At 47.3% G+C, this 20,623-nt stretch overlaps 2 protein-coding genes across 13 annotated transcripts in view; one reads left to right on the plus strand and one right to left on the minus strand.

Annotated features, from left to right (window-relative positions):
• Positions 1–11,887, plus strand: part of grip1 (glutamate receptor interacting protein 1) — a 36,420-nt gene extending 24,533 nt beyond the window's left edge. Inside the window, exons 4-7 of the mRNA XM_065022083.1 lie at positions 1,458–1,569; positions 6,434–6,667; positions 8,110–8,256; positions 9,607–11,887. Of these exons, the coding sequence (XP_064878155.1) occupies positions 1,458–1,569; positions 6,434–6,667; positions 8,110–8,256; positions 9,607–9,924 (811 nt within the window). The 3' untranslated portion in view covers positions 9,925–11,887. The remainder of the gene's footprint in view (positions 1–1,457; positions 1,570–6,433; positions 6,668–8,109; positions 8,257–9,606) is intronic.
• A 4,023-nt stretch (positions 11,888–15,910) lies between these two features.
• The window catches only part of helb (helicase (DNA) B), a 51,176-nt gene continuing 46,463 nt past the window's right edge, over positions 15,911–20,623 (minus strand). For 2 of the 12 annotated variants that reach the window (XM_065021285.1, XM_065021274.1), the window contains exons 13-15: positions 19,843–20,610; positions 17,701–18,888; positions 15,911–17,624 (exon numbers count right to left, since the gene is read on the minus strand). In XM_065021285.1, the coding sequence (XP_064877357.1) occupies positions 18,775–18,888; positions 19,843–20,610 (882 nt within the window). In that variant the 3' untranslated portion in view covers positions 15,911–17,624; positions 17,701–18,774. The remainder of the gene's footprint in view (positions 17,625–17,700; positions 18,889–19,842; positions 20,611–20,623) is intronic. The other 10 variants (XM_065021277.1, XM_065021280.1, XM_065021278.1 and 7 more) reach the window with 10 other exon arrangements.

Raw genomic sequence — 20,623 nt, forward strand, 5'->3', positions numbered from 1 at the left:
TGTCTCTCTCCTAACCTACCTACCTACCTACCTAGCTACCTACCTACCTACCTAGCTACCTACCTAGCTACCTCCTAGCTACCTACCTACCTACCTACCTACCTACCTACCTACCTACCTACCTACCTACTTCCCTATCCTACCTACCTAGCTACCTACCTACTTCCCTACCTAACTACCTACCTACCTAGCTACCTACCTACCTACCTAGCTTGCTACCTACCTACTTATTCAACCTACCTACCTACCTCTTCAACCTACCTACCTACCTACCTACCTACCTACCTACCTACCTACCTACCTACCTAGCTACAGTACCTACCTAGCTACCTACCTACCTACTGTACGTACATACCTACCTACCTAGCCACCTAGCTACCTACTTTGCCACCTAGCTACCTACCTTCCCTCCATAGCTACCTACGTACATAGCTAACATATCTACCTACCTACCTACTTCCCTATCCTACCTACCTAGCTACCTACATACCTAGCTACCATATCTACCTACCTAGCTACCTACGTACCTAGCTACCATATCTACCTACCTACCTACTTCCCTATCCTACCTACCTAGCTACCTACCTAGCCACCTAGCTACCTACCAACCTACCCATCTACCTACCTTCCCTCCATAGCTACCTACGTACCTAGCTACCATATCTACCTACCTACCTACTTCCCTATCCTACCTAGCTACCTACATACCTAGCTACCATATCTACCTACCTAGCTACCTACATACCTAGCTACCATATCTACCTACCTACTTCCCTATCCCACCTACCTACCTATCTAGCTACCTACCTACCTCCCTACCTAGCTACCTACCTACCATACCTACCTACCTAGCTACCAACGTACCTAGCTACCATATCTACCTACCTACCTACTTCCCTACCCTGCCTACCTAGCTACCTACCTACCTACTGTACCTACCTACCTACCTAGCTACCCTACCTAGCTACCATATCTACCTACCTACCTACCTACTTCCCTATCCTATCTACCTATCCTACCTACCTACTTCCTATCCTACCTACTTCCCTATCCTACCTACTTCCCTATCCTACCCACCTACTTCCCTATCCTACCTACTTCCCTATCCTACCTACCTACTTCCCTATCCTACCTACCTACTTCCCTATCCTACCTACCTACTTCCCTATCCTACCTACTTCCCTATCCTACCTACTTCCCTATCCTACCCACCTACTTCCCTATCCTACCTACCTACTTCCCTATCCTACCTACCTACTTCTCTATCCTACCTACCTACTTCCCTATCCTACCTACCTAGCTACCTACTTACTGTTCCACTCTCTCTGCCTGCACAGCCCATTGACACCCTGCCCACACGTCGTGGTCACCAGCCCTCATCAGTGCGGTCGCCTGCCCTGACTGCTCACTGATTGGCTGACTGGGGGTATTAACCTCTGACCTCTTCCCCCCTCTAGGTTCACTGTGGGTCATGACGGGACCGAGCCGGACCAGGAAGAGAACTTCTGGTCTCAGGCCCTGGAAGATCTAGAGACCTGTGGCCAGTCTGGCATCCTGAGGGAACTGGAGGTAAACAAGGAGCCAAAATGGCCGAATACATCTACAGTTTCATTCATCACAGTGCAATACTAACCGAGCCGGACCAGGAAGTGAACTTCTGGTCTCAGGCCTTGGAAGATCTGGAGACCTGCTGCCAGTCTGGCATCCACAGTTTCATTCATCACAGTAGATTTAAAATGGCTGAGGTCATGTACAGTTTCATTCATCACAGTAGATTTAAAATGGCTGAGGTCATGTACAGTCTCATTCATCACAGTACAATACCCACACAACACTGACAACCCTACGTATCTTCTAGACCAGTGGCTTTACTTATACAGTAACATATTGGTGAAGAAAAGCTCTCAACTCTCACCTTTCACCTCTTCTGTCCCCATCCCTTCCACTTCCTGTTTTGGAGTTCTCTTTTTTTTTCTCAATCGCATGATGTCACTTCCTGTGGATGTGTGTAACCGCTCCTTCTCTTTCCAGGACGAGCCAGACAGGCTTCTGAATAAGAGAAACTTGGTACACCCTTTTCCTTTTTGGGGCTTCCTCTCTGCTTGTAGCTGACACTGTGGCACCCTGGTGCTGTCCCTGTACTGCTGGCTCTCTCTCTCTCTCTCTCTCTCTCTGTCCCTCTCTCTCTCTCTCTCTGTCTCTCTCTCTCTCACTCTCTTTCACACTCTCGCTTTCTCTTGTTCTCTCTCTCTCTCTCATGCTAGTGGGCTGCGGGGGGTGCTCTGTAGCCTCTGATGATCACCAGTGCAGCTTGTCTCAGATCCTGGGGGTCCATTCAAACCCTAACTCTATGGTCGGACATCCATAGAGGACTATCTACCCTGGTTATAGATTCAAACCCATCTACCCTGGTTATAGATTCAAACCCATCTACCCTGGTTATAGATTCAAACCCATCTACCCTGGCTATTGATTCAAACCCATCTCCCCTGGCTATAGATCCAAACCCATCTACCCTGGTTATAGATTCAAACCCATCTCCCCTGGCTATAGATCCAAACCCATCTACCCTGGTTATAGATTCAAACCCATCTACCCTGGTTATAGATTCAAACCCATCTACCCTGGTTATAGATTCAAACCCATCTACCCTGGTTATAGATTCAAACCCATCTATCCTGGCTATAGATTCAAACCCTAACTCTATGGTCGGACATCCATAGAGGACCATCTACCCTGGTTATAGATTTAAACCCTAACTCTATGGTCGGACATCCATAGAGGACCATCTACCCTGGTTATAGATTCAAACCCATCTCCCCTGATTATAGATTCAAACCCATCTCCCCTGGTTATAGATTTAAACCCTAACTCTATGGTCGGACATCCATAGAGGACCATCTACCCTGGCTATAGATTCAAACCCATCTATCCTGGCTATAGATCCAAACCCATCTACCCTGGTTATAGATTCAAACCCATCTACCCTGGTTATAGATTCAAACCCATCTATCCTGGCTATAGATTCAAACCCATCTACCCTGGTTATAGATTCAAACCCATCTACCCTGGTTATAGATTCAAACCCATCTATCCTGGCTATAGATTCAAACCCATCTACCCTGGTTATAGATTCAAACCCATCTATCCTGGCTATAGAACCAAACCCATCTACCCTGGCTATAGATTCAAACCCATCTACCCTGGCTATAGATTCAAACCCATCTATCCTGGTTATAGATTCAAACCCATCTCCCCTGGTTATAGATTTAAACCCTAACTCTATGGTCGGACATCCATAGAGGTCCATCTACCCTGGTTATAGATTCAAACCCATCTATCCTGGCTATAGATTCAAACCCATCTACCCTGGTTATAGATTCAAACCCTAACTCTATGGTCGGACATCCATAGAGGACTATCTACCCTGGTTATAGATTCAAACCCATCTACCCTGGTTATAGATTCAAACCCATCTATCCTGGCTATAGATTCAAACCCATCTACCCTGGCTATAGATTCAAACCCATCTATCCTGGCTATAGATTCAAACCCATCTACCCTGGTTATAGATTCAAACCCATCTATCCTGGTTATAGATTCAAACCCATCTACCCTGGCTATAGATTCAAACCCATCTATCCTGGTTATAGATTCAAACCCATCTATCCTGGTTATAGATTTAAACCCTAACTCTATGGTCGGACATCCATAGAGGACCATCTATCCTGGCTATAGATCCAAACCCATCTATCCTGGCTATAGATCCAAACCCATCTACCCTGGCTATAGATCCAAACCCATCTATCCTGGCTATAGAACCACGGCCAACCACAGGCTGAACACTCCCTGTTCTGTCCTCAAGGCAAGCTTAGACACAAAGGGCAATCTAACTACAAATATATCCCTGTGTATTTAAGGCACACCAACTAGGAAACAATGTTCATTTTCACGTAGAGGCAACCGTACACCCATTTTTCTCTTTGTAAAACTAATTTTATCAAGGTTGAAATATTGCATCGTTGATTGTGAGTCAGACCAGCCAGCGAAACCTCAATACGGCACCATATGTTGTCATTGATGAAGGTCATTACTCATTTAGACCTTGTTTGGCATATTTAAACTCATTGGATATGTCCCTAATGGCACCCTATTCCCTATATTATACACTACATGGGCCCTATTCCCTATATTATACACTACATGGGCCCTATTCCCTATATTATACACTACATGGGCCCTATTCCCTATATTATACACTACATGGGCCCTATTCCCTATATTATACACTACATGGGCCCTATTCCCTATATTATACACTACATGGGCCCTATTCCCTATATTATACACTACATGGGCCCTATTCCCTATATTATACACTACATGGGCCCTATTCCCTATATTATACACTACATGGGCCCTATATTATACACGACATGGGCCCTATTCCCTATATTATACACTACATGGGCCCTATTCCCTATATTATACACTACATGGGCCCTATTCCCTATATTATACACTACATGGGCCCTATTCCCTATATTATACACTACATGGGCCCTATTCCCTATATTATACACTACATGGGCCCTATTCCCTATATTATATACTACATGGGCCCTATTCCCTATATTATACACTACATGGGCCCTATTCCCTATATTATACACTACATGGGCCCTATTCCCTATATTATACACTACATGGGCCCTATTCCTATATTATACACTACATGGGCCCTATTCCCTGGGCCCTATTATACACTACATGGGCCCTATTCCCTATATTATACACTACATGGGCCCTATTCCCTATATTATACACTACATGGGCCCTATTCCCTATATTATACACTACATGGGCCCTATTCCCTATATTATACACTACATGGGCCCTATTCCCTATATTAGACACTACATGGGCCCTATACACGACATGGGCCCTATTCCCTATATTATACACTACATGGGCCCTATACACTACATGGGCCCTATTCCCTATATTATACACTACATGGGCCCTATTCCCTATATTATACACTACATGGGCCCTGTACTATGAAGGGAATAGTGGGCCATTTGGGATGCATCCGTAGTGCTGCCTGGAGGTGTGTTGACGCTCAGCAATACATTGTAAATGAACCTTGAAATAAAAGTGTCAATGCAGGAAGTAAGTGACACCGTGTGAATCACAGAGGTTAGTTTGGAAGGAAGAGAAATAATGATCCTTTCGTGTTTGGAGACATTAAATCAAGGAGGCTTGACTGAATGAAATGCCACCTCGACTTGGATTGAACAAACCCTACGGCTCCTCATTCGCTTTAAACGAACATGTCTGTTAATTCATGTCAGTAGTGAAGAGCATGTTGCATTTGTCAACATGAAAACTGGCAAATTGTATGTTGGAATGAATCACACACATCTTCCATTTAGAGTCAAAGCGCTGTACCTTGTGTCTTGGTGCATGGAGACTGTGACAGTGTGTTGTTGGCCAAACGGTTTCGGTTTCTGCAGCACCTCTATGCATCAGCTTGGGTGAAACACTGTTCAGTTTCACTTGTTTGTCATAAACATGAGACTTCCACGTCTGGTGGTTTGAGTGACATCACTCATTCCTATCCAATCAGTGGGAAGAGTGATGATGATGTGACAATGGGCATGGCGGTGTGAGCAAAGCATGATGGGACAGTTGCTGCAAGGCGTCTTGGGTTTTGAAGTTTTTCCGTCTTTGTTTGTTTATTGGGTCCTGATGATGATGAACCAACCATCTCCTCTGACAGGAACTGTCTATGTTATTATTCTACAATCAAACCATTTCTCTTTGACATACTGCTTGAACACATTCTACCCCCTGGAGCTTCTCATGTCCATGAGCGTACCTTGTACTTCATATCTCACTTTGGAAGTTCATCACCATAACCCCCTTTTCTCCCTCTCTGGCCTCTCCCCCTCCTCTCATTTCCCCTCTCCTCCCCCTCCTTCATCTCCCCCTCTCTTCCTCCCTCTCCCCCTCTCTCTTCTCTCTCCCTCCCTTTTCTCCTCTCCATCTCCCCGCTCTCCCCTTCCTCTCTCCCTCCCCATCTCCTCCCTCCCCCTCTCCCCTTCCTCTCTCCCTCCCCCATCTCCTCCCTCTCCCGCTCTCTCTTCTCTCTCCCTCCCTTCTCTCCTCTCCATCTCCCCCTCTCCCCTTCCTCTCTCCCTCCCCCATCTCCTCCCTCCCTTCTCTCCTCTCCATCTCCCCCTCTCCCCTTCCTCTCTCCCTCCCCCTTCTCTCCTCTCCATCTCCCCCTCTCCCCTTCCTCTCTCCCTCCCCCATCTCCCCCTCTCCCCTTCCTCTCTCCCTCTCCCATCTCCTCCCTCTCCCCTCCTCTCTCTTTTTCTCTCGGTTCCCTCCCTCATCTCCTCCCCGGTGTCTCCTCCCCCCCCTCCAGGCCACCATTATGTCAGGCAGCAGTCTGAGTCTGAACCATGACCCTGCTCCTCTGAGGAGCCACCTGGGTCGGCAGGCCAGCTTCCAGGAGCGCAGTGCAGCCCGGCCTCAGTACAACCAGTCCTCGCGCTCCAACACCCTGCCCAGCGACGGGGGGCGCAAGGCCTTCGCCATGAGGAAGATGAAGCAGGAGATGAATGACGTCATGTCGCCCACCCCCGTGGAGCTGCACAAGGTAACGATGATAAACCACCACCAAGGCCCTCCGGGCCCTCCGGGGCCCACCTATACCCTCTAGGGCCCACCTATGCCCTCTAGGGCACTCTGGGGCCCACCTATACCCTCTAGGGCCCACCTATGCCCTCTAGGGCCCTCTGGGGCCCACCTATACCCTCTAGGGCCCACCTATGCCCTCTATGGCCCACCTATACCCTCTAGGGCCCACCTATGCCCTCTAGGGCCCACCTATGCCCTCTAGGGCCCTCTATGGCCCACCTATACCCTCTAGGGCCCACCTATGCCCTCTAGGGCCCACCTATATCCTCTAGGGCCCACCTATACCCTCTAGGGCCCACCTATGCCCTCTAGGGCCCACCTATGCCCTCTAGGGCCCACCTATGCCCTCTAGGGCCCTCTATGGCCCACCTATACCCTCTAGGGCCCACCTATGCCCTCTATGGCCCACCTATACCCTCTAGGGCCCACCTATACCCTCTAGGGCCCACCTATGCCCTCTAGGGCCCACCTATGCCCTCTAGGGCCCTCTATGGCCCACCTATACCCTCTAGGGCCCACCTATGCCCTCTATGGCCCACCTATACCCTCTAGGGCCCACCTATGCCCTCCGGGGCCCACCTATGCCCTCTAGGGCCCTCCGGGGCCCACATATGCCCTCTAGGGCCCTCCGGGGCCCACCTATGCCCTCCGGGGCCCACCTATGCCCTCTAGGGCCCTCCGGGGCCCACCTATGCCCTCCAGGGCCCTCTGGGACCCACCTATACCCTCTAGGGCCCACCTATGCCCTTTAGGGCCCTCCGGGGCCCACCTATGCCCTCCAGGGCCAGAGTACTGCTGCTTTTCTTTACACTGTTTATTTCATTTCATGGAACGTCAGAGGGGTTAAAACCCCTGTGAAGGTAAGAACGTGCTGACGCATCTTAAGTGTCTGCGTGTCTTCAACTTGAGCTTTTTGACAACTTAAGTTATGATGAAGCTCTGGTACTGACATGTTAAGACTGTCAGCAGACACAGCCTGTCATCCAGTCTATCAATCACATTATGACTGTCAGCAGACACAGCCTGTCATCCAGTCTATCAATCACATTATGACTGTCAGCAGACACAGCCTGTCATCCAGTCTATCAATCACATTATGACTGTCAGCAGACACAGCCTGTCATCCAGTCTATCAATCACCTTATGACTGTTAGCAGACACAGCCTGTCATCCAGTCTATCAATGAACTGCATTATTTACACCAGGTTAAATGATTCATTGATTGGTTGAGGACATTATTGATTGATTGATTGATTGGTTGAGGACATTATTGATTGATTGAGGACATTATTGATTGATTGGTTGAGGACATTATTGATTGATAGTTGAGGACATTATTGATTGATTGGTTGAGGACATTATTGATTGATTGGTTGAGGACATTATTGATTGATTGTGCAGGTGAGTCTGTTGAAGGAGTCGGACCTTGAAGACTTTGGCTTCAGTGTGTCGGATGGCCTCCTGGAGAAAGGTGTCTATGTCAACAACATCCGTCCAGGGGGACCTGCAGAGGTCGGGGGGCTGAAGTCCTACGACAGGCTGCTACAGGTACACACACACACACACGCACACACAGATACACAGACACACACACCATCACCCCCATCTCCAGCGCCCGCATCTCTCTCCGCCACATGGCCTCAAACTGCACCATTTTGCTTCTCTCCGTCGCCCACAAGCACTTTCAACATTTAGATAAGAAATCATTTGACCTTCCCAATAGTTTCTATTTCCTCCGTGTAGCTAAAGACAGGAAGTAGATATGGGTGTTACAGAACTCCCTAAAGTAGAGCAGATCTACACAGTTCATACAACGTCAAAGGAGTTTTTGTATTTTTTGGGGGGCCCCACATTGATACACAACATTGGCCTAATTTCCCGCTGGTCTAAGTGAGGCTGACTTGGCAGAGAGAGTCGTGTTGATGGATAGATGAATCCCTCTCCAGGGAAGCTGTCAATCTAGTGAACGTGTCATTAGCATATGAAAAGAAAAGAAAGGTTGTCTCATTATTCGCTGCTCAGAGAGAGAGAAAGAGAGAAAGGGGGAGGGAGAGAGAGAGAGAGAGAGAGGGGGAGGGAGAGAGAGAGAGAGACAGTCTTCCTTAGCAGCTTCCCTCAGGTCACTGTTGTTGTTTTTGAAAAGCACAAACAAGGAACTCAACTACAATTTAGTCTTCTGACAGGTGAACGTCAACCTGGGACGTTATTCAACTTTTATTTTTTTCCAAGTCGCTGACAATGTTGTTTTTAAAAGCACAAACACAAAGGTGCTCAAGGAAATGAACTGCAGTTTATTCCGATAGCCAAGATGATACATTATTCAGCTTGTATGTTTATTGTGGTTGTAATTGACGGGTACATCAGTAAATATTACATCAGCCGAACACAGGAGCAGAGAGAGAGAGAGAGACACAGAGAGAGAGAGAGAGACAGAGACAGAGAGAGAGAGACAGACAGAGAGAGAGAGAGAGAACGTAAGTGTTCTGACTTCCTGGTTGAAGAACAGGACTGGGTTTTTACAAACGGTTCACCTGAAGGTTTAAACAGAGCAGATGTTGTCGGCTCCTAACTGAAATGAAAGGAAACCGCTCTGAGGCAAAGCCTGAAGTTACACTTTCAGTCTCAGGAAATACAAATATGACATATTTGTTTGTTTGTTTGTCTTTTAAACCAAAGCTTGTAAACCAGATATAAACCAGCGTCGTGGCCAAACCTCTGCTCACCAGACGATGGTCAAACAGAGGTTTCCCACGACGGACCTTCAGTCTGTGCTTGCTAGCTGGAAACGCCAAACTCAAATCACTTCCTTTTGTTGCCTCTTTAACATTCATTCAATGGGCCTCAAAAGCTGTCAAACCCAAATCTAAATAACTCTTTCCCTCGTCTTTGGTTTCTCAGATCAACCACGTGAGGACCAGAGACTTCGACTGCTGTCTGGTGGTCCCTCTGATCGCCGAGTCAGGAAACAAACTGGACCTGGTGATCAGCAGGAACCCTGCTTCCTCCAGAACCGGGTCCCAGTCAGAACTGAACCAGCTACCCGCCGAGGAGCCTGTTATCAACTGGACCGAGCCGGGGGACAGCCTCTCTGGCCCACCACCCAACCAGAACCACCATTCCTTGTCCAGGATGGCTGCTGGAATCGGGGTGACTGGGATCGGGGCGGCGCTGGCCGGGGCTGGGCTAGATGATAGAGACCCCACTAAGACCTTATAGCAGACTGGAGGTCTGAAGGTCCAAGGCTCTATCTTTCTGTCGATCTATCTGTCCCACTAAGACCTTATAGCAGACTGGAGGTCTGAAGGCCCAAGGCTTTCTCTTTCTGTCTATCTATCTGTCCCCCTAAGACCTTATAGCAGACTGGAGGTCTGAAGGCCCAAGGCTTTCTCTTTCTGTCTATCTATCTGTCCCCCTAAGACCTTATAGCAGACTGGAGGTCTGAAGGCCCAAGGCTCTCTCTTTCTGTCTATCTATCTGTCCCAATAAGACCTTATAGCAGACTGGAGGTCTGAAGGCCCAAGGCTTTCTCTTTCTGTCTATCTATCTGTCCTACTAAGAACTTATAGCAGACTGGAGGTCTGAAGGCCCAAGGCTCTCTCTTTCTGTCGATCTATCTGTCCCACTAAGACCTTATATCAGAGTGGTAGTCTGAAGGCCCAAGGCTCTCTCTTTCTGTCCCACTAAGACCTTATATCAGAGTGGTAGTCTGAAGGCCCAAGGCTCTCTCTCTCTGTCCCACTAAGACCTTATAGCAGAGTGGTAGTCTGAAGGCCCAAGGCTCTCTCTTTCTGTCGATCTATCTGTCCCACTAAGACCTTATAGCAGACTGGAGGTCTGAAGGCCCAAGGCTCTCTCTTTCTGTCGATCTATCTGTCCCACTAAGACCTTATAGCAGACTGGAGGTCTGAAGGCCCAAGGCTCTCTCTCTCTCCCCTTCCCCTGTGAGTTGTCCTCCCCCTGGTGCTACTGTAGAAAACCACTCTGATGAGACAGGGGGTCAATCTAAAATGGAGCCTTATTGCACGTGTAGGGCACTACTTCTGTCCAGAACCTCTTTTGCAGGCTAACCCCTCACAGCTCTGGCTAAAAGTAGTGCACTACCTAGGGAATAGGGTGCTATTAAGGACACAGATAGACAGACAGTGTTCCTAGGTGGACGGTGGGGTCCTGGGCCGCTAAGTCAAAGCACACTGACAAAAATAAACTCCTTCCTCTGAGCCAGAGCATGAGCCACAATCACAAGAGGTTTCCTCCTCTTCCTCCCTCACACTGGGGACTATTGAGTACGGTACGCACCACTACCCAAGGACTACAAAGAACTACGAAGATGGAGGCGAACTACAAAGATGGAGGGCAACGTCGACCACACTGACCTCTTGGAAAATACCTGAGACAAAAATAATAACAGCGATGAACTGAAACAATAGTGCCATCCGACCGATCCTCTCCTTTTTCTTACTGCTGCTGGACAATAAAACAGTAACACAGTTCGTGTTGTTTAAAACAAAACAAAAGACAAAAGAAAACACAATAACATTTGCTGAAATGTTTACATGTGATGCTGGACTGGCCACTCTGTACGTGTGTGTTTGTGTTGCTGCACCACTGCTGTGTACAAACCCTCTATCTAGTTATTCTAGGGAGTCCTTCCTTCCCTCCTCTCTCTCTCGTTCACACTTGGCTTCGCTCTGTCCTCTCTGTCCTCCTTCATCTGTCATACCTGGGTCTCACTAGCTCTCTGTCCTCATTCATCGGTCATACCTGGGTCTCACTAGCTCTCTGTCCTCCTTCATCTGTCATACCTGGGTCTCACTAGCTCTCTGTCCTCCTTGTCCTCCTTCATCTGTCATACCTGGGTCTCACTAGCTCTCTGTCCTCCTTCATCTGTCATACCTGGGTCTCACTAGCTCTCTGTCCTCCTTCATCTGTCATACCTGGGTCTCACTAGCTCTCTGTCCTCCTTCATCTGTCATACCTGGGTCTCACTAGCTCTCTGTCCTCCTTCATCTGTCATACCTGGGTCTCACTAGCTCTCTGTCCTCCTTCATCTGTCATACCTGGGTCTCACTAGCTCTCTGTCCTCCTTCATCTGTCATACCTGGGTCTCACTAGCTCTCTGTCCTCCTTCATCTGTCATACCTGGGTCTCACTAGCTCTCTGTCCTCCTTCATCTGTCATACCTGGGTCTCACTAGCTCTCTGTCCTCCTTCATCTGTCATACCTGGGTCTCACTAGCTCTCTGTCCTCCTTCATCTGTCATACCTGTCTCACTAGCTCTCTGTCCTCCTTCATCTGTCATACCTGGGTCTCACTAGCTCTCTGTCCTCCTTCATCTGTCATACCTGGGTCTCACTAGCTCTCTGTCCTCCTTCATCTGTCATACCTGGGTCTCAGCTCTCTGTCCTCCTTCATCTGTCATACCTGGGTCTCACTAGCTCTCTGTCCTCCTTCATCTGTCATACCTGGGTCTCACTAGCTCTCTGTCCTCCTTCATCTGTCATACCTGGGTCTCACTAGCTCTCTGTCCTCCTTGTCCTCCTTCATCTGTCATACCTGGGTCTCACTAGCTCTCTGTCCTCCTTCATCTGTCATACCTGGGTCTCACTAGCTCTCTGTCCTCCTTCATCTGTCATACCTGGGTCTCACTAGCTCTCTGTCCTCCTTCATCTGTCATACCTGGGTCTCACTAGCTCTCTGTCCTCCTTCATCTGTCATACCTGGGCTCTCTCTGTCCTCCTTCATCTGTCATACCTGGGTCTCACTAGCTCTCTGTCCTCCTTCATCTGTCATACCTGGGTCTCACTAGCTCTCTGTCCTCCTTCATCTGTCATACCTGGGTCTCACTAGCTCTCTGTCCTCCTTCATCTGTCATACCTGGGTCTCACTAGCTCTCTGTCCTCCTTCATCTGTCATACCTGGGTCTCACTAGCTCTCTGTCCTCCTTCATCTGTCATACCTGGGTCTCACTAGCTCTCTGTCCTCCTTCATCTGTCATACCTGGGTCTCACTAGCTCTCTGTCCTCCTTCATCTGTCATACCTGGGTCTCACTAGCTCTCTGTCCCTCCACCTGTGATTTCTAATGGTTTTTACAGAGACAATATCAGTACTGCGTCTCACTTCTTCCCAATGATTTTTAAGTAGATTATTTGACTTGGGGGAAGAAAGGAAAAAAAAAACATCTGGAAAAATAGCACAATATTTGAAACGTTAGCCTCATTTATTTTCTGAAGCCTGTACTGTAGTCCTGCCTCTCTGAAGCCTGTACTGTAGTCCTGCCTCTCTGAAGCCTGTACTGTAGTCCTGCCTCTCTGAAGCCTGTACTGTAGTCCTGCCTCTCTGAAGCCTGTACTGTAGTCCAGCCTCTCTGAAGCCTGTACTGTAGTCCTGCCTCTCTGAGGCCTGTACTGTAGTCCTGCCTCTCGTAGCCAAGACTGAGGAGGAGGATGTTGAAATGGAACCAGGACAGTCAGTCGTCCCCTTAGGCTTCATCACAATGCGTTTGGCTGACGAGACGTGACGTCTCCTCTCCATGCATGTCACCAAGCACACTGGTTGACCTAGAAGCATAATATATGAAACCCTTTAGAAAAGGATTTTAAAAAGCTTTGCTTTGGGGAGGAGAATGAAGAAGCAGCTTTATCTAGGCTACGCGCAATTAGAAAGAAACAAAACAACAAAATATAATCTGCAATTCCCCAAAACAAAATGGCGACTTCTCTGAATCCTAGAATACAGGATCGCCCATTTCCCTGAAGCACCTTATCCTTCATTTGGACATAGATCTATTTTCATAAATAGATGCAGAAGAGATGTTTTTACTGTACGAGGTGATATATGCAATGTGCTTCCTTACAGCTGCACTAGTAAAGGAGGAAGAACTGACTCTGTGGTCCTGAGTCTGACTTGCCTGTATACAGTATGAGTGAAATAGGCATGCTAACACTGTGCTGTTACATGCAGTACCTTAGACCGCTGAGCCACTACGGGAGGCCCCAGAGAGAGAGTCCTACTACTTCAGAACATTGGACAGCACATCACATCATACAGTATGAGTAAAATAGGTATGCTAACACTGTGCTGTTACATGCAGTACCTTAGACCGCTGAGCCACTACGGGAGGCCCCAGAGACAGAGTCCTACTACTTCAGAACATTGGACAGCACATCGCATCATACAGTATGAGTGAAATAGGTATGCTAACACTGTGCTGTTACAGGAACCAGAGATAAGAGTTTAAAAAGAATTGTGATATCCAATTAGTAGTTACAATCTTGCCCCATCGCTGCGACTCCCGTACAGGGAGAGGTGAAGGTCGAGAGCCATGCGTCCTCTGAAACACGACCCTGGCAAGCCGCACTGCTTCTTGACACACTGCTCGCTTAACCCCGAAGCCAGCCGCACCAATGTGTGGGAGGAAACACCGTACAACTGGCGACCGTAGTCAGCTTGCAGGCGCTCAACCCGCCACAAGGAGTCGCTAGAGCGCAATGGGACAAGGAAATCGCGTCCGGGCCAATCCCTCCCCAATTGTGCGCCGCCTCATGGGTCTCCTGGTCACGGCCCGGCTGTAACAGTCTGGGATGGACACCGGGGCTGTAGTGACGCCTCGAGCCCTGCGATGCAGTACTTTAGACCGCTGAGCATGAGGTAAAATCTAAAACAACCCAAGTAATTCAAAACAGCTTTTCTATTTTGTATCCCACCATCCCTGTACCTTATTTGAGTAAATATCAACTAATATGCTAATCTGTGTGATACTGGCTTTGTTTAAAGTATGTTCTTTGTACAGTTCATTGTTTCTCTGAGGTTTACCCCCCCAAAAGGCTTCAAATAATAACAAATAATTTGTAATATAGAAAATGACACTTGTTTGATGATGATGATGAGAGATGTAGAGGTGTATGTTGAAGGGCCCAGTGTAATGTCTTACCCTATAATGGTAAGGCAACAAGATGTAATTCCAGTAGATTTTCACTTCATAAAAAAACAAACTATGACACCAGAAAAAAAAAAGGTCTGTTCAAAAGCAGGCTGACCTGTGACAAAACAGACGTTCCCTAACCATGTACTTCATGTAAACTAGTGGCTTTTTCTGGACGAGTCACCTCTGTCTTCAGTGATGTCACCTCTGTCTTCAGTGATGTCACCTCTGTCTTCAGTGATGTCACCTCTGTCTTCAGTGCTCACAGAACAACACTGTCTCTTGCTTATAGAACTAGATCAGACTTGAAATGGGGGAGAAAAAAAATCCCATTCTAGGATTTCTATTTCTATGGTCTCACTATTTTTTTTTTTGTTGTGTGGAAATGGCTCACGTACGACAGCATTATCCGTCCCACGATACAACCAACCACTCGATCTCTTATTTAGACAACGATCTCGCTCTCCATCTCTCTCACTTGCGCCATAGAGACGGTTGGAAAAGCCATGTCGTCTCAAATGTTCACTTTCAAGTGCTGTATTTATACATTGACAACTCCCAACACACTGGATACTCAGCTACTGAAATGGCTGACATCAAATGAACTAACTACTGAAATGGCTGACATCAAATACACTGGATACTCGGCTACTGAAAATGACTGACATCTCGGCTACTGAAATGACTACACACCTCGGCTACTGAAATGACTACACACCTCGGCTACTGAAATGACTACACACCTCGGCTACTGAAATGACTACACACCTCGGCTACTGAAATGACTGACATCTCAGCTACTGAAATAGCGGACATCTCAGCTACTGAAATGACTGACATCTCAGCTACTGAAATGACTACACACCTCAGCTACTGAAATGACTACACATCTCAGCTACTGAAATGACTACACACAGTTCAACCGTAGTAGCCCAACAGTATTAATTGACTACTTCAGTCACTGTAACTATTGTTGTCTTTTAAGAGTTCAGTTGAATCTCAAGCCATTCGCTGTGTCAAAAAAACAACAACAGTGGTTTATTTAACCACAGATACAGTTCATTGCAGACATTTGCACCTTAGGTTTCTTTACAATTCACCTCAACGCTACAGAGAACAAGCTTTTGGACTTTATGCAGACGAAGCCTTGAGTTAAATAGAAGAAAGCTCAGGTGGAGTGGTCATTTTTCTGTTCTTAATACTGGAGTACACACTGCCAATTACCATAGTGGGGTCAACCACCTTCACTGTCTGATACAGTTAAAGAAACAAACTCACTGTTTAAGTCCCTGAAAAATTGTATTTTTATTTCTAATGGACCGGTATTATGACCTGTAAAAGTATTTTTGTACAAATTTAATACTTTGGTAGCATGATATTTATCGTCTATGTATAACTTTGGGAATTCCTCCAGCTGTAAACCTTTGTATGGCCGAGAAAAGAGAAACAATAAAAAAAGATTTACAGAGTGGAAAATAAACAACATGGCTGAGGTGATTTAGAGAGTGAATAAACAACATGGCTGAGGTGATTTACAGAGTGAATAAACAACATGGCTGAGGTGATTTACAGAGTGAATAAACAACATGGCTGAGGTGAGTTACAGAGTGAATAAACAACATGGCTGAGGTGAGTTACAGAGTGAATAAACAACATGGCTGAGGTGATTTACAGAGTGAATAAACAACATGGCTGAGGTGATTTACAGAGTGAATAAACAACATGGCTGAGGTGATTTACAGAGTGAATAAACAACATGGCTGAGGTGATTTACAGAGTGAATAAACAACATGGCTGAGGTGATTGCAACATACTGATGAAATGATCACAATCTCATTGAGGCACTTGATCAATAAAATGACACAAGCCCAGATGTATAGCAATTAAAACATTTAAAATAAACGGATAGTAATGCAGTTTCCTGTCTGAGGCGCCGGAGGGGATTCCGACCGCAAGGCGCCACAGAGGGAAGTGGGTACGGCCCAGTACAGCACTGGGGCCGAGCTTCCTGCCATCCAGGACCTCTATACCAGGCGGTGTCAGAGGAAGGCCCAGTACAGCACTGGGGCCGAGCTTCCTGCCATCCAGGACCTCTATACCAGGCGGTGTCAGAGGAAGGCCCAGTACAGCACTGGGGCCGAGCTTCCTGCCATCCAGGACCTCTATACCAGGCGGTGTCAGAGGAAGGGCCTAAAAATAGACTTCAGCCACCCAAGTCATAGACTGTTCTCTCTACCGCACGGCAAGCGGTACTGGAGCACCAAGTCCAAAAGGCTCCTTAACAGCTTCCACCCCGAAGCCATAAGACTGCTGAACAGTTCATCAAATGGCCACCAGGCCATTTACATTGACCCCTCCTTCCCCCCCAACCCCACCCCACTAATGCTCCTCTCTATTATCTATGCATAGTCACTTTACCCCTACCTACCTCAATTACCTCAACTACTGCTACTCATTACTATCTATGCATAGTCACTTTACCCCTACCTACCTCCATTACTGCTACTCATTACTATCTATGCATAGTCACTCTACCCCTACCTACCTCCATTACTGCTACTCATTACTATCTATGCATAGTCACTCTACCCCTACCTACCTCCATTACCTCGACTACTGCTACTCATTACTATCTATGCATAGTCACTTTACCCCTACCTACCTCCACTACTGCTACTCATTATCTATGCATAGTCACTTTACCCCTACCTACCTCAATTACCTCAACTACTGCTACTCATTACTATCTATGCATAGTCACTTTACCCCTACCTACCTCCATTACTGCTACTCATTATCTATGCATAGTCACTCTACCCCTACCTACCTCCATTACCTCGACTACTGCTACTCATTACTATCTATGCATAGTCACTCTACCCCTACCTACCTCCATTACTGCTACTCATTACTATCTATGCATAGTCACTCTACCCCTACCTACCTCCATTACTGCTACTCATTACTATCTATGCATAGTCACTCTACCCCTACCTACCTCCATTACTATCTATGCATAGTCACTCTACTGCTACTCATTACTATCTATGCATAGTCACTCTACCCCTACCTACCTCCATTACTGCTACTCATTATCTATGCATAGTCACTCTACCCCTACCTACCTCCATTACCTCGACTACTGCTACTCATTACTATCTATGCATAGTCACTCTACCCCTACCTACCTCCATTACTGCTACTCATTATCTATGCATAGTCACTTTACCCCTACCTACCTCCATTACCTCGACTACTCCTACTCATTACTATCTATGCATAGTCACTCTACCCCTACCTACCTCCATTACTGCTACTCATTATCTATGCATAGTCACTCTACCCCTACCTACCTCCATTACTGCTACTCATTATCTATGCATAGTCACTTTACCCCTACCTACCTCCATTACTGACTACTCCTACTCATTACTATCTATGCATAGTCACTTTACCCCTACCTACCTCCATTACTGCTACTCATTATCTATGCATAGTCACTTTACCCCTACCTACCTCCATTACTGCTACTCATTACTATCTATGCATAGTCACTCTACCCCTACCTACCTCCATTACCTCGACTACTCCTACTCATTACTATCTATGCATAGTCACTCTACCCCTACCTACCTCCATTACCTCGACTACTGCTACTCATTACTATCTATGCATAGTCACTCTACCCCTACCTACCTCCATTACCTCGACTAACCTCTACCCCCCACACATTGTCTCGGTACCGGTACCCCCTGTATATAACCTGATTATTGTTATTTTATTGCGTTACTAAATAAACTAACGTTTTTTTAAAAAGTAAATATCATTCTCAACTCTTATTTTTAATTAAAATTGCATTATTGGTTAAGGGCTTGTAAGTAAGCATTTCATGGTAAGGTCTACACTTGTATTCCGTGCATATGACGTATAAAATAGGATTTGATTCAGATATCCTGGTATCAATGCAGTAGTGGCCATCAATCATAAGATATCCTGGTATCAATGCAGTAGTGGCCATCAATCATAAGATATCCTGGTATCAATGCAGTAGTGGCCATCAATCATAAGATATCCTGGTATCAATGCAGTAGTGGCCATCAATCATAAGATATCCTGGTATCAATGGGTCAGGGAGAGAAGACGTTCAGTCCTGATCGGAGGGTGGACCTTGGAAAAGCCGTTTGCCGTGGGAGGTGGGCGTGCAGAGGGCGAGCTGCTGCAGTCTGGAACAGCCCAGCGGTGATTCGAATGGCTCCACCTACACAGATGATACAACAACAAGATGGAGTCAGAGAAACATGACAACTCTTCCCAACTGACTCTCTTAGAATAACCACCTCCTCCACTTCTACTAAAATAACCCCTCCTCCTCCACACCTCAACCACTTCTACTAAAATAACCCCTCCTCCACACCTCAACCACTTCTACTAAAATAACCCCTCCTCCTCCACACCTCAACCACTTCTACTAAAATAACCCCTCCTCCTCCACACCTCAACCACTTCTACTAAAATAACCCCTCCTCCACACCTCAACCACTTCTACTAAAATAACCCCTCCTCCACACCTCAACCACTTCTACTAAAATAACCCCCCTCCTCCTCCACACCTCAACCACTTCTACTAAAATAACCCCTCCTCCTCCACACCTCAACCACTTCTACTAAAATAACCCCCCTCCTCCACACCTCAACCACTTCTACTAAAATAACCCCTCCTCCACACCTCAACCACTTCTACTAAAATAACCCCTCCTCCTCCACACCTCAACCACTTCTACTAAAATAACCCCTCCTCCTCTCCACCTCAACCACTTCTACTAAAATAACCCCTCCTCCTCTCCACCTCAACCACTTCTACTAAAATAACCCCTCCTCACCTCAACCACTTCTACTAAACACCTCACCTCAACCTCTTCCTCTAAAATAACCCCTCCTCACCTCAACCTCTTCTACTAAAATAACCCTTCCTCCCCACAACCACTTCTACTAAAATAACCCCTCCTCCTCCTCCTCCTCCTCACCTCAACCACTTCTACTAAAATAACCCCTCCACACCACAAATACGTCTTCAGACGTGCCCTAGTCATGTGAGAAAATGTACTGCTTCCACCACAAAGCAACTGACGCCACGTCCTCTTTCTCTTACCTTGATCTGTTTATGAGGATATACATTGTGTTTCTCACTGTCAGGACCTCCTCCTCCTCTTACCTTGATCTGTTTTTGAGGAGTTACATTCTGTTTCTCACTGCCAGGACCGAGCGTCCTCTTGGAAGGGGTGCTCTCAACCCCAGACCGAGCAGCTAAATGTGAACCCTTCCCCATGTGTCCATCCTCTACAGCGCTGCTGCTAGCCTCCATCTCGATCCCTTCCTCCTCCTCCTCCTCCTCACACGACCCAGGCTGCTCCTGAGAGGGGTCCTCAGAGCTGCTGTTCATAGGCGACCAGGTATATGCCTGACTGAAAGTGATGTCGTCCATTAGAGAGGTGTCTGAGGCATCTGCCTGAGGAGCTGTTGGAGGCTCATTTCTCCACAGCTTCCTGGGTAGGACCGACGTCGAGTGGACAGGATTGGCGTGAAGTGGGACTGCTACGCTGGGCATAGAGAGGAGTCTGGGTGCTGCTATAGGGGTTTTGTAGGGGGTCCTTAGAGACCAGCTAGGTGTCTGTGAGCCCAGAGGAGTGGTCTGTGTAGGCCCGAAGCCTGGGGCTGCCCTGCGAGGTGTGCCCGGCTGGGGTTGGTTCTGGTCTGGTTGGTCCTGCCCCTCAGCCCCAGGCTGGACCAGCAGCTCTTTGACCAGGGTTCCCAGCCGGGTGTTACGTGGGATGATGCGTCTCTTGATGGCGGAGGCCATGCCTTCCTGCTTGGCTATGACATATACACGCTTCTGTCCCCGTGTCACAGCCGTGTACACGTGTTTCCACGTCTGGACGCTACCGTTACCCAGCACGTACACAATCGTCTCGGTCTCCGACCCCTGACGCACAGAG

This window comes from Oncorhynchus nerka, linkage group LG8 (genome assembly GCF_034236695.1).
Source record: "Oncorhynchus nerka isolate Pitt River linkage group LG8, Oner_Uvic_2.0, whole genome shotgun sequence".
Taxonomy (NCBI): domain Eukaryota; kingdom Metazoa; phylum Chordata; class Actinopteri; order Salmoniformes; family Salmonidae; genus Oncorhynchus; species Oncorhynchus nerka.